Source organism: Lottia gigantea (assembly GCF_000327385.1).
Source record: "Lottia gigantea unplaced genomic scaffold LOTGIsca_1, whole genome shotgun sequence".
Classification (NCBI taxonomy): Eukaryota; Metazoa; Mollusca; class Gastropoda; family Lottiidae; genus Lottia; species Lottia gigantea.
Genome location: NW_008706746.1, coordinates 4,774,912 through 4,790,509, shown reverse-complemented (window position 1 = coordinate 4,790,509; position 15,598 = coordinate 4,774,912). Strand labels below are relative to the sequence as shown.

Sequence of the window (15,598 nt, the reverse complement as noted above, 5' to 3'; positions counted from 1 at the left end):
TTTGTATCCACTACATATATCGATGATTCTGTTGGATTAACAGGAGGAGCATTCGCAGAATTATTATAGTCTACGTCAAGGATAAATTTTGAAAAAATTCTTATAGGTGGAAGAAAGATTCCTTGGCCTTGATGCTCCATGTTCCTGACGACAGTAAAAGTTAAGGGAAGTAACTCTGAAACAAACGACCTTGTTCAGTCGTTGTCTTAAACACGAATTGAATCAGAAAATGTGAAGGAAAATATCTCAAAGCAAGAAAAGAAATATTAATTTGTTTCGTTTCATTTTTAAAATAACTTTGATTCCATAATATTGACGTCAACAAAAATTCCGTCAAATTGAATAGTTTCGTTTTGTAGTATGAAAAACTACGATCTTTAAATTTAACAATGCTCATTTTAGCGCCCTTTTTTTCACTCCAGTATGCCGGTTGGCAGCAGTAGGCGGTTGGCTTTTAAAACCCACCCCCTTTTTCACTGTAAATCCCTTTGTCGCTTACCTGTGACTTGAGAGTTTTATCCCGAGGAAGGGCAACAAAAGGGAAAAATGGAACTTTGGATCCCTCGGTGATCCATGGATGGATTTCAATATCCAGCATTGGAAGACGTAATTCTGGTTTTGGTTCTATTATACTCTTCAAAAAGTCACAAGCCTCTGAAATAGTTCAAAACATGTAAAATGATAATTGATCATTTGTTTTGATTTTAAAAATCTTAATATATCTAAAATCCAGAATTAGATCTGATATGATCTTTTATGACTCTTGCCAAAGTAAAGTTGCATACTGAACTAATTAAAGCTTTAATCTGAGGGTAAAAGATTAATCAGATAGGTTTTGTCTTCAAGTAGGGAAATCCATGTAAATAATGGTATAATTAAAATAGCAAATTCATTATTCATGCAGAAGATATCAATCAGTACAATTTTTTATAAGGAAAGGAAAGCAAATCAGATCTAGACAAACCAAACCTAACTTAAAAAATATATAAACTATATATGCCAAAGGCTTGGCATTTCTTAACAGTCATAAAATGATGGACTAAATAATTAATAACATGAGGAATTTCATCTGAAGGCAATAAGCTACATTTATTATCTCTGGGTTATTATGTATGCTAGGTTTTAATAGGTTCAAATTCAATATCATGACCATGACCATAAGAGATCTCTGATAACATTACCATAACAAAAAGAGATCACTTACATCAATACCATGACCATAAAGATCCATGATATCATTCCCATGACCATAATAGAGCCCCAATATCATTGCAATAAAAGATCACTGACATCATTACCATTACCATAAGAGATCCTTAATATCATTACCATGACCATAAGAGGTCACCAATATCATGACCAAGACCATAAGAGGTTACCAATATCATAACCATGACCAAATGATATCTTTGATATCATTACCATGACCATAAGTGATCAATCCTATTATGACCATAACTATATACTATATACATCATATAAAAAGGTTAACTTACCTGATGAAAGATGTACCATTTCTTGCTCTTGTTCTAATTGTATACCTTTCTCAATTTGTTTTAATAGTTTAATACGTCTATACTGATCTGTATAAACCGTAGTGAATGGTAGTTTACCTACCAACATTGCATATAATATAATTCCCCTGAAATAATCATTAGAGAAATTAAGAATATTTGAAAAAAACAACTTCATCAAGAAGGGCAAAAAAAAAATATCTTCCTTACACTTTCTCAATAAACTTATTAAAAATACAGTTCTCTCCATTAATCAACATTTCTCAATGGGCAACAGTAAAAATATTAAAAGAAACTCACATAGCCCAAATATCCACCTCAGGCCCATATTTTTCACCTGCGGCAAATAATTCAGGAGCTGCATATTCAGGGGAGCCACAATGTGTCTTCATCAACTCATCCATTGTATAAGTATTACTTAAACCAAAATCTTTAAAAAAAAATTTTGTAAAAGTTACATATGAATAAGACACTTTTTAAGATCAAAAAGTAAAAACAGTGTTATATGATATATAATATGCATTTGATATTTAGATAAATATCAGAAAAAAAAACAATATAAAGATAGCTGGAGAGAAATTTACAAATTCCTATTAGTAATAATTGTAACCCAAAAAAGCTGCAGAGTAAAGAAGGCTGCAACTTGATCAAGTTTTTAACCTTTTAATTCTGCTTCTTGTACAATATAAGACAAAGTTAACAATGTCAAGAACTAACTATAACCATGGTCTGCATAAAATATTTATTCTCTTTTAATAAAACATCTACATTTTGGGGAGATTTATTTGCTTGACAAGAAATTAAAGATGATAATAAAAACATCAAATCATTTCAAATGGTGTGAAGTGGCTGATATTCTCAAAGACAATTGATCAGCCATTTTAAATGTCAAGGTCAGCCTAATACATCAATCTCCAATCAAGGAGATTCACAATTCAGCGCCTGGTAATGTCTCTAGAGTCACATCACATTTCAAATGTTGATGTTTTGAACTTTACTTGGTGATAGATCTATTTACTTACCAACAATTCGTATATTTTTCTTTTTGGCATCCAACATTATATTCTCCATTTTCAAATCTCTGCAAAAATTAGAGATTTTCGTTTTCATATAAAATATGGTATATAAATAATAAAATCTTCTTTGGGGAAAATATAGAGAGGGAAAGAAGTTTTATTCATATACATACAAGTTCTAACAACAAATAACATGTCAACCTCTTTGATTTGATTGCAGTTTGTGTATTTTCCAAGAAGTCCTAATATGCAAAAAAGACCAAGGAGCATACAATATGCTTAGACAGAGCATGCTGATTACTTATATGAAAGTGATAGGAATTTAAACAGCTATAAATCAACTTCCAGATAGTAATATGACTTGTTTTCCTACCATCAATACTGGATGTACAAATCAAAATAACAAGATGAAAAAATTACAAGAGGAGACAATTTATTGGATGAACAATGGACAATTTATTGGTTGGACAAATTATTAGATGGACAAATTTCAAAATACAACATGGACAAATTAGTAAATGAAGTAATTTATATACATACCTGTGACAAACACCACGTTCATGAAGATAATGAACAGCAGATACAAGTTGACGTATATATGGCCGTGCTTTATCTTCTGAAAGTCTGTGTTCTTTATGTGATTTTAAAAATGTAAGGATATCGCGACTTTGAGCATATTCCATAACTAAACAGTATAATGTTGTTGCCTGCAAATAAATAGAAGTCTTGTATAACAAAAATTGCAATTTTGACATTTTGGGTGATAATTTGTACCATTTGTAAGCATCATGGAAAACAGGATCTAATAAGATTTATAAAGAATGATAGATTCATTGGCTGACTTGTAACCAGCAGCTGCCTTTCCAATGACCTTAATGACATGACAGGCTGAAAATAAACTGGCTAGCCATTCAGTTAGTGGACTAACTCACAGGAAAATGTAATCCAGATCTATATTTTGATCTGCATGCTTAAGACCATGATTAACTACAAACAGAAGGCAAATCCTATGCTTTGATTGACTTAACAATTTAGAGCTATGTCATATACTCAATTCTTCCTTCCAATGATATGGAACACTAATTTTTAATGACCGTGAGAAAGGAGCGAGGTTCATTGTCATCTGCAGTGTGATGATGCTCTCCCAAGCTACTAAAAAAAAAAAACTCTTTAGAGATTCTGTTCTGCCTCGACATTTAAAACAACTACTTGGATTTTAAATCTTCATGACGATATTTTTGATGAGGGTGGATAAAAATGGATTATTGTCTGTCTGCAATATGGCTCAAGCCGATTCTAATTGAAAAAAAGTCATGACACAATCTTATGATATATAAATAAAGGCTGCATCAAATTTTAATGTTTCTCATAGGCCAAGTTAGTAATGTATTCTTTCCCATTATTTGACAAGTTTCCCCATTCTATCATTTGCTTATAATTTGTTTCTTTATATTTCTTGTATAGGGCATCTATATTAATCACATAAAACCAATATGGTATTGCTATCTTTGTAAAAGCAATTAGATAAAGCTAAGAGTAAGAGAATATTTGTGTCTATCTAATTAAAGTTTATTGTTATTTATTAACATATTGTTTGCTATAAAAGGTTATATCATTCAATTCATTATGAAACTAGTGTAGTGTAAAATCAATACACAGAGTAGTCTATCTATGTTGTTTTTTATATTACTGGCCATATACATTCACTTGTTTCTATTTTTGCTTTCCTTGTTAACGTCAATATTAACCTTAACCTCAAACCTTTTTAGCACCAACACCATAGTGCGTACAGATGCAGAGATTACTTTTTTTTAACCTTATCAACCTTATTACAAGACTGGTTGCTGACTGGAAAAGGATATTGAACTTGGTGTGAAATATTTATTTGAAAAGTCTTTTTATTGTGTAGAACAAATCCTTTCTTATATAAAGATTAGACTTTAAGGAATTTTATCCCTACATAATGCATAAGCCATTCAAATATTTAATTTATTTTTATGTATATTTCTAATATCTAAATGACTAGTTCTTTTGACAAGTCTTTTCAAACTTTCAAATTGGTATAATATGTTTAATATACATGTATATAGATATGTAAGAAATAGCCTCAATATTATGGTCAAATAAGTTAGGTGCTCAAATTAACAAAAATTAAAGAACAAAATCTGTAGTTATGGGTCCTTAACCTTATCTTCAAGTTTTAAAATAAAAGAAATGCTAATGTTAAATTATAAGAATGCTAAAATAATCTATAAATTTAGTTAGTGTACAGTGCACTGCATATTTTTTTTCAGTTTGATCAAGTCATTTCTAATAATTCAAATTCTGCATACTGTCCCTTTAAGCATAGTATTTCCCCAGGCATGAAATAACTCTAGAAATTTTGCCGGACACTTGTCTGGACTTAATGCAATTATGCTGGATAATTTCCGTGTCCGGATACTTATTTCATGGCTCGGTATTTTCTATCATTTGTAAGATGAAATCTCTAAAGAATTTAATTTGGTCTGACCTAAACTACAAATCCGAGATAACAGGAAGAAATACCAACATTTAAGGAATGATCTAGTTACAAAACCCAATAAGAATCCATCATTAATGCCACTTTCACACTCCATTATAAGAGTAGAATATAAGCTATTGATGTTTGATTTAGTGGACCTCTGGTGACCTGAACACGCCATCTCTTTATAGTCAACAATTCATGTCTGCTACCGGGCAAATGTTTTTATAAGAGTTCCACTTTTAACTTAGTCTTCATTGATAAATTTATCCAGGGAAATATTCTATATTTTTTCAAAACAGATTCATCTAGATAATTCCATGAGTGTTGATTTTCATTGATTTTTAGTCTATAGACACGGCCATGTTGGAAGGATACCATTAATTGCTGTGGTTGCTTCATCAATTTAGCTACAATAAAGGCTATTACTATCGAAAAGATGAAAATTATATCTGCAAACAGTCAAGTGTAATAATTAGACAGCACAACAACCCATTAGCAACCACCAAAATTGTTCCCAGAAGCCCTGGTTACTCCCAGAATTCCATCTGACGAATGAATGGTTGAATCAATTCTCCAAGTGATTATCAACCATACGTAGATAAATAGCAGAACAGTCTCACAAATCAGTCTCGTCAAATACAGGACCAAGCCATTTGATATATGGAAAATGGCGTGAAACATAATCAAAACATGGTCCACTATTTAATCATTATTAGAATAGAAGTCTACTTAGCTATTTTACTTTCAATTGAGTTTCAATAAATTGCCTCGGATATGGATAACTCAATCTGCAGCCACATTCGCTATTCACTGTGAATAAGGAAATTGTCTGCATTGATTAACATATAAAGTCGCTTAATGCATAAAAATGAATCTAATATTCTTTAAGTGGTTTGACAACAAAATAGCTTCCTTCTGATCCTTAATGCAGAAGACAAATGTGTATTATATCATATTGTTACATTATTAATAATGACAAAATATTGAAATATTTGATAATAAAAATTCTCTTTTTCTAAATCAGCTAATATTTTTAACATTTTTCAAAACCGATACAATAGATTTTGTTTGTTCATATTTAGGACGACATTTTCTCAAATCTTACTGGTAAGTTAGCAATTAAAAAGAAGAGGTAAGTTGAAGACTGTAGGGTCAACACATCTTGAGATTGTGAAGAAGGTGGATGAGCATCTATAAACTATAAAAAAAAATTTCATTCCACAATAGCATTTCTTTTTTTTCGTTTTATTTTTAATGAATAAAGTTCATCACATGCTTTGGATACAGAATCTTCATAAGAACAGCTAGTTTTCGCAATAGGGGCTGACTTGAAATTTATTCAAGCTTCTCATTGACTCAAGTCAAGTCCATTAAAATGCCTCTGTGGATTAATTCAAGATGGAGTTCCGTCAGATTATTCTAACAGTTTTTTCTGTCAGAGATATAAAAAGGGTGTATTTTTTCAGTAGGGACAATCAACATGTCTTTTATTTCAAAGATTGCGTAACAGATTGAAACCCAAACTTTGCCTCATTCCACACTGCATGCTACTGTCATGTGTCAAATGAAGAGTCGAAAAACAGATCGTGAAATTAATTTCATCTAATTTCCTATCTTATGCATATATCAAGGAAATAGTTTATAAGAGTGTTTCTGTATCTTGAGGCACAATCCTCCTAGGAACCTAATTAATTGGAACTATTTCTGTTAGTTAACGGAAATTAAAGGAACTAGCCCACATTATGATTGAAGAAATACTGATCAACCACAAACAAAAGTCAGTTAAATGATATGGTCAGTAAATGATATTTGGTTTAAGTCAATATAAGTATTAGAAATACTCTATTCAAGAAAGCTTGTTACAGATTCTGTGTCAAGAAAAAAGGATTTGGCGATCAACTGAGGTATAATAATAAAACGGTCGGTATGTAGCAATATATAGCGCCATTCTTTGTTTACAAACTTATTGATCTTCACAATCTTAACAAACTAAGAAGTGGTTTTCTTATTTTCACAAAATTTGCTCAAGTCTTTTGATGAAATTATTCGTTATGTCGAAGTAAATGGAGCGTTTGTAATCACGCCTTTTGGAAAGCTGTATAATTATTTGTTGGTTTATGAAATTGCCAGTTAAGATGATGAAATTGCAGTAGGAGAGAGTAGGACAGTATACCACTCCAAATCTTATGAGATTTTCAAGTCTTCAATTATATTAGTTTCATTACACAGAGAAATAGAGCAGATATTTCAAGTTTATAAGGTTTTAAGTATCTCTTTGAAATCACAAGCATAAATATTTCTGGATCTAATGACAAATATGTCAAATAAGCATTATTAACAAGGTGGATTTTTGGCCAAGGGTGCTGAAAAAACTACCCAACGGTAAGCGCTTTCTATCTTACTCTTTGCACTTATTGTCTTGTTTTCATTATAAGTGAATATGAGAGGTTACATTTATCAAAAGTTAGAAATAAAAATGTTGGGGCTATCTGGCATCAATGTCTTCATACAAAAGCACATCATAATGATCTTATTTAACAAGAGTTGCACACAAGTACTTCCATGCTTAAACTGCAATTGTACATCCTAAAATACAAACATATAAACAATGGACATGCTGTTATGAACAAACAAAGATGAGAATGTATATCAGCACTGTGAATGTGGGTGTATATTAGTAGAATTAATCAATAAGCAACCAGTGAAGATCATAATCAACTTAATTATTCATTACATTTCTACAAGGTAGGGGTAAATGTCTTAGTTGATGAACTTTATTTGAGACAACATTCATGCCTTGATTATGACCGCCCATTGGAAACTTAAAAGTCAAAATTTTAATCTTTGGCTTGTCGACAATAAAGAACTCACTTTCATGTGCAATCTGTCAACTAGACAGACTAGACAGATATACTGCCTTTACTTTTTAATTTCAAGCTTTAAGCCACACAAAAACAACTTAATGTGTAGGCTCAAAAGTAACAGACAAATGTGCAATGACAGTTGTCTGTGGTCAGAATGCCCTAACTATTGTACTATTTGTAACATGGATTATGTGATATGTAATTTTATTCAAATCAAAAATCCAAGGATTCTTCTATTAGAAAGATCTATTATCATCCCAAAGGATGTTTGGTAGAATATTCTTGTTGTTCTCTTTCTGTACTTGTTTCTTACTCATGCAAGTCAATTATTGGAAAAGTACTGGTAGCTGTTCTTGATGAGGTGAAATATATGCTCAATTCAATTTAATATATTAGATATGTTTATTTCAAATAATGATTGTGGTAGGTGTCATAATGGGCATGAAACTCTCAGCCATCAAGAACACCTAATGTTACTCTGATACATGGTTTGTCCACTTCAGCTGAACTTTTTAGAATGATTCTAAACATGCTTGTCTGCTTGTTAATGAAGTTGATTTGTCCTTAATTTTGAAATTCACTTGAGATAACTCAATAAATTTTTAATATAATTCTGATAATAGTATTGGAATAAAACAGATGGAACTATAAACAGTGAGTTTTAATCAAAATAATGATCTATTGTCTCCTAACATAGTTTTTATAGAACCAACAACAATTTATCAGTATATTCTATATGTAGCCTAGGTATGTAGTGGGTCAATAAGTCTGAAACCTCTCACAATCCTATTGAATTCTGCTTTGTCAATCCATTGCAGAATCAGCCCTTCTATGACTGATCATCCAATTTTGTTCAAAGTATGGAATAAATACAGTTGACTCATCTAAACTAAAAATTAAAAACACAATGAAATTTAGTTGTTGTAAGATGACAATAATACAGATGCTCTGATTTAATGATGCTTATCCTTAATTTAAATAATTAATTTCTGGAAAACAAATTTTCTTTTTTATTTATCTTTATATTTTGTCATTCATCATTTTGTAATGTCACTTCTATTTAGTTTTATAACCTGATAACACTTCTATCATTGAGTACAATAAAACAAGAAGAAACTTACCTTCATTGTTTCATACAGTCTAATAATATTAGGATGATTTAGTTGTCCTAATATAACAGCTTCACGATTTACATTTTGTTTCAAGTAATCCTCTTTTATTTTCCGCATATCAATAACCTTAATGGCAACCTGCAAAGATATAAAACAAAAAATTGTAAGCGCATTAATTTTTCCCAAGAGATAAGTTGAAGTTTCTTTTAGTCCATTCCTTGGTGAAATTAGCTAAGAAACAACATTTCAACTTTACTTGATTCTATTCTTCCAATAATGTCAAATACATGTTAATTTTAACTCTCTCAAGGCACACTGGAGACCTGTAGATTGTTCAATAAATTTGAGAATGTGTGCACTTCCTAACGATTCCATTCAAGATGTCAAAGATAATTGCTTGCTCTTGATTTTCAAGTAAAAAACACAAATTTGAAATAGTTTTTACTCTGAAACAAACTTTTCTGTGGAATTGGTTATAGCTTGACATATTGGTAACCAACTCCTTTAAAAATTAAGCTTAACCTAAAATAATCAAAAAAAGACTAAAAGGTATTGCAGACTTTTTATTTGGAGCCTGCTCTGTTCATTTGCAAAAAAAAAGGTCGAACTTCTGAAATGTTTGAATTTTGTCATGTGGGTTTAATCAATGCACTATTAAAGAATCAGTGTACCACAACTTATCACATGCAATAAATGGTCTTTTACTATCCTTGTGTGATACAATTTATGAGACAAAGTCGCATATGTCAGATTTTCTTTGAAGAATGTCAATGAAGGCAGGCAGAAGCAATCTGCTTAATGGAGCTGTAGTGAAGTAGGACATCTCAATCCAACTATTATATAGACTTGTGCTCATTTATCTATAGTTTTTCTGGGCATAATAATGATGTCATATTTGACTAGTACCTATCTCTCAAATAGAATTCTGACAATATATTTTATACTTTTTTTAACGAAAGAAATTAAACAACATATCGTTGTTATTCGTACTGTAAGTTCACAGGGAATCAACTGGAATATCCAGACGCATGTTGTCATTGGCACTCATCACTTACATCTTGTGTATCAAAAATCATTTAATCATGTGACACACACTCTTGATATACATTGCAAATTTTTCGTTAATACTTTTTTTAAAGTAAAATTGGGCGAAATTGGAAACAAATATAAAAGCAAATTTAACATGGATGAAGATTTAGAATTTTGGTGAAACAATTTTTTGTGTGACTCTGATAAATCAAATTCAAACTGCCGTTTCTCGGAAATGCTTGCTGATATAACTTATTTGAAAATATTGTTAAAAAGCGAATTCGATTTCATTTTTTTAATATGTATAGTATGTCTTGGTGAATTTTATGGATTATAATAGGAGCCAGTAGAAAGGTCAAGGTAGTTGCCTTTTGAAGCTTGCAAAGCACTACAAGTACTATTACTACAGACTGTAGTCTACAGTAGCAGATAAAATACTATTGATAACTTGCGTGCCCTACCTCACTAGCGCCACCTAGTGTCTCTCTCAATAGTGCTGGTACCTCATTAAGTGTGGTAAATGAAAACCAGTACAACAACTATTTCTTCTGATTGTTGAACAAACAAGCTATTGAATCAGAAAAACTGCTGCTAGAAAACGAAAGCTACGTTTTAAAGTAATGCACTAAAAATAAGCCCCTAGGGATTGATTTTATAACAGGAAATATTTGATAATAATTGTTTTAGTTTATGTTTAACAATGACTGGAAACTACCTATGATAAACGTATGGTAGAACTGGCATACAAGCTCAAATAAAATTGACAACTATCCACTGACCTTTAACAGGCACAACTTGTATTCAATAACAATGTTAAATAGTGTTTCATTAAGAACGGCTTTTTAGAAATGTTCTGAACAGTTTCGGCATGAAAAATGTTTTGTTTAAGCTTATAGTTATATATTGGTAGATAGACCTGTAACACAAATACAAATTGTGTCCCAACAACACAAATACACGCTTTTTCATGTCAGTCTCTTTGACCTGCATCACTAACAGTTTTTCAACTAGACACAGCTTAAAAATCTATAAGTATTATATCAATCTATGCCAAAATGAGAGCAGACAAAGTTATTTTCAGTATAGACACAAGTCATTCAGCTTTATTCTGAAGTGTGAATTGTAATCTTCATTGTAGAATAGGAAAATAACCTTTACATATAAATTACTATTATAAAATTCAGTAAATGTAATAATAAATGTAAATTCAAACATTAAATGTATAATAAATGTAACTATTGTATATTAAATATATTACCATGCATCAATAACTGTATCAATATACAATTTCAAGGACAGAAAAAACAATGATAAACATAGAGAATAATAGCTCAGTATTTATATGTCAATTATTCAGTTATTGATTGCTACAAACGATTTTTTTTTGTGCTCCAACTGATAAATGACTGATAATATGGATGATGAATTCAGGTTATCTTTTATGTTTTTTTTGTTTTGTTACTATTATGCTATTTGCTTGACTTATTATTTGGCAATCGGTAAAAATCAAAAATAAGATCACAGATCAAAGCAGGTCTAATTTCATTTCAAACAAAAGTTTTAATGTTTTATCTTTTTTTTTACTTTATCAAGGGATACAATTTACAAAGATTTCCAAATTTATTTGAGCTACAATGTCTATTACAAGTTTGATTCCTGTATAAAATAATATGTAGCTTGGCACTGTAATGAACTTATTGATATAAAAGTATTTGATCAGATAGGATAATAATTAACGATATAATTCCACTCACTAATGAGGATACCTTATGGTATTATCCTCTTACCATATATAGACATGATGTAAAACCATCATTCATTGGCTGCGTCTGATCGTTCTAATTAACATTGACTCTCTGTCACTTTACTATATGTCATTATTGTTTCACACTGATTTTAACCTTGTTATAAAACATTGATTAATCTACTAATACTAATTACTTAGTACTCAAATTTACTTCATGTAAACATTCAAACGGGAACCACAATTTTATAATAAATATCAAAGAATTTACTTTCATCATTATTCAAACATTTTGTTAATTACTCATGTATGATTTACATCATTTAGTTCTACCCCTTAGGTTGTAAATCTTATCCGAAAAGACTTAGATTATCTGTGCTTTTCTATATAGTAATCGAAATTATATCAAATGTTTTATGGTTCAAGATTTTGTTTGTTCTCTTAAATTTTTGTCCATTACTGCCTTCTTTTGCATCATTTTATCCATCATAACCTTGAAAATTTCCTGTGGTCACGCCCTATATTTCAATTTACAGGTATGTGATTTCACTTTCATGCTATCTTTTTAAGATCCTATTACATTCCTTTCAGATGTCCATATTAACATCCCTTTAAACATTTCTATCATATCTTCTTTCTGTTACATATCTTAGCAGATTTCATGACTTCCTCTTATTGAAGGCCAGCCTAACCTCATTAGAGATATCTAGATAATAACGAACCAAAATGTAAAACACAACAAAAATTAGCCCAATTGATGACGATGTTAATCGATAAGGTTTGAATCTGAATAACCAGCTGAAATCCAGATACATCTCGTTATATGACTTTAATGATATCCTTGATTGATGGGCAGATCACTCTAATTGATTATGACATCATTTCTTTTATGCCTGGTTTACAAAAACTTCACTCTATAGGAAAGATCTGTGGTCATCGTATTAATATCCGAGATATTTCCTCCGACAACCTACATCTTCAATAGATAATTATTATTTTCTCCTTTGAAATGAGACTTGAAAACTCAAGACTACAATTCTAGATAAGAAATAAGCGGAATATTTACGTGTGGATTCATTCAGAAGATTTTAATCATCATGACTAGAAATGCATGCCAATTGTTTGTGTTTTTGGCCTAACTAAATTTTTCTACCAATAAAACGTAATTGTTGTCTGCTAATTGAAAACATTACCGGTGTGTTTAACATCCAGATTTTAAGATGAACATAATTGTCAATTGGCAACAAAATCTTAAATTTCTAGATCATTTACTTCAAAAACATTATACTATACTATCAGATGTACTGCAATGAACCAATTTTACAAAACAAAACATAAGTCTTTGTTTATCTGATTGGTCAGTGACTAAAATTAATTCCAAGGTCTTTTTTTGATGATACGAAATCTATATTTTATTGTTGTGCAGTCTTCTGGAGACCTTTTATGGAAATCCTGATTGAGTAGTAATATTTTTAGTTGCCCTGTTAATGTATATCTAGTTGCTACATCTGAATTGATTCACATCTAACAAGTAACAATGAAATATTGTACAGAGAGACAAATTTAGAACAACAACCTTATTAATATCTTAAATATCCACCCTATAAGTTTTGACTAAAATAAATCTCAGTCAATATCTTAAGCCTGCCACAGAGGAACTAGTTGAGCTGCATGCCTCGAGAGGCATTCTCATTACTTTTTTCCATGCAGATGAGAGCTCTCATCTGATCTATTGTCTTAATAGAAAATCTTTGACCAATTCCATACATCAATGAAAACAACCTAACAATGTCACGTAACTGATCAAAATGGCCTCATTTCCCTGTTTTGGAATTCTGCAGACTAAACAGCCGCTGTTAAACAGCGTATAGATAGACCCTGAATATTCATACTATGTTCAGAAAGTTGATTTTCTAAAATGGCATCATTAACAGTTACCATAATGATACCATGTGATCTGTCAACCCGTTTCTAGCTCAGCTGACAGCTTTGAAGCTGATGTAATTTCACAGAATAATGACAAAATTCTGCAGGCAAAGGTGAAGGTCACTTGTAAGGAACAAGCGCTTCTCGGAATGGTTACTGTTTACATTACACCAATTTATTTATCTGAGAACCGTTTTGAGACCACCTCCTCATGGTTGGCCGGGAGCTGTGGTGTCTCAGTGAGTTAGACGCTTGCTCGCTAACCTGACAGTCCAGGTCGAGATAATACCTTCGGATTTTTTAACCTGGTTTCCCCTGTCAGTGATGCAGGTAAGAGGGGCTGACATGGAAAAAGCGTCCAGTTATTCGGATCGGACAATAAACCCAGGCTGTGCACATTAAAGATCGCTCGACAGTTGGAAATCGAAAAAATGCTAATGCCACTGTCCTGGCAAAATTTCCCTCATTGCACCCTGCATGGCGTTTCCCGTCCTCATTAGCAGAAAAGTAGGACGTAAAACTCCATTCATTTCATTTCCCAAGGTAGGCCAGACATGGAATGATTCTTGGGACGCTTGACCATTTACATTATCCAATATTCATCCCTTCTCTTCTGAAAAGATTAAATTTGTAATGTAAAAGGTGACACATGTAACATAAATACAATTTCAATGAATAGATTTTTAATATAGAAGAGATAAAGCTAGGAGTTAAATACTATTAAAGAAATGTCATATAATGGTTTCATATTTTACTTGATGCTAATATACTTCTAGATATTCCATCATTCCATGCAACTCTTATCAAGTTAAAATACCATTCCATGTTGTAATGGAACATTATATAGTTATAAATGAGTTTCAAGAACATCTCTCTGAATTAAAGCTACCATGCCTGAAATCAGACTTTAATTTTATGTCTTTGCTAAATGCTAAATTTCTCATGATGTTACCAGGCCATGCTGGTATTAAAGAAACTGTTAAAATGTGCAGAAGAAAAACAGTTGATCTACTTAGTAATTAAGATTAAATTTGAGATAAAAAGTTATAAACCTATATATTTTTTTTGTCAGAAGGGACTTTCTGTATTGGAAAAAGGTACTAGTCCAGAGAATGCTTTTCTTTTGGAATCATGGAATAATTAAGACATTAAGATAATTATATATAGTATGGTTGTTAAACTCTGTTTACAGTGCAGAAATTGTTGTAGTGAATATTACATGAAGAAATACAATCATGTGAAAAATCTATCATAGTATTTTGTGAGAAAGGGAAGGGAGTTAGATTTCCTCAATGATGTGTTTATTTACTTTTATTATGCTGTCATTTAAATTTGGTTTGGAAGTCTCGGTTCTGTTAAACCCTTTGACGTCTTACTTATTATAAGCCTATTTATCTTTTCAAGCAAATAGTGCAACCAAACTATCTTGTTTTTATATTGGAAAAATGTGAAACATGTTTCATGATTATAAGATGAGTTTTCCCTTATTGTGAAACAGAGAAACAGCAAAATCAGTTGAAATATCTCAATAAATTTAGATCTGGCTATAAAATAAGTTTACAATACGTTATGAAATAAAACCATCAAATATATATTTACATATTCTAGGTATTGATAAGCAGAATTGTATAGGAATTCTCTATAGACATATAATATGATAGAATAATGCGTGAGTCAAGGGAATAGGTTGGACAAGCTAATGATAATTGGGATAATTGTTGTATGCCAAACAATAATATAACACAAGACACCATATTTGAGTAAATAGTGATATCCTGTTACTGTTAACCACAGATATTAACTCATTCAAACAGATATTAACCCCCCCCCCCTCCCTCCCTCCCAAAATATCTAACTAGTTATTATTCTATACCAGACATTTATACT

At 31.1% G+C, this 15,598-nt stretch overlaps 1 protein-coding gene across 1 annotated transcript in view; it reads right to left on the bottom strand.

Moving 5' to 3' along the window:
* Nucleotides 1-1,599: 1,599 nt before the first annotated feature.
* Nucleotides 1,600-15,598, bottom strand: part of LOTGIDRAFT_52541 (hypothetical protein) — a gene marked incomplete at both ends in the record, with an annotated part of 32,609 nt that continues 18,610 nt past the window's right edge. The window contains 5 exons of the mRNA XM_009045660.1: nt 1,600-1,642; nt 1,815-1,944; nt 2,537-2,595; nt 3,071-3,237; nt 9,022-9,150. Of these exons, the coding sequence (XP_009043908.1) occupies nt 1,600-1,642; nt 1,815-1,944; nt 2,537-2,595; nt 3,071-3,237; nt 9,022-9,150 (528 nt within the window). The remainder of the gene's footprint in view (nt 1,643-1,814; nt 1,945-2,536; nt 2,596-3,070; nt 3,238-9,021; nt 9,151-15,598) is intronic.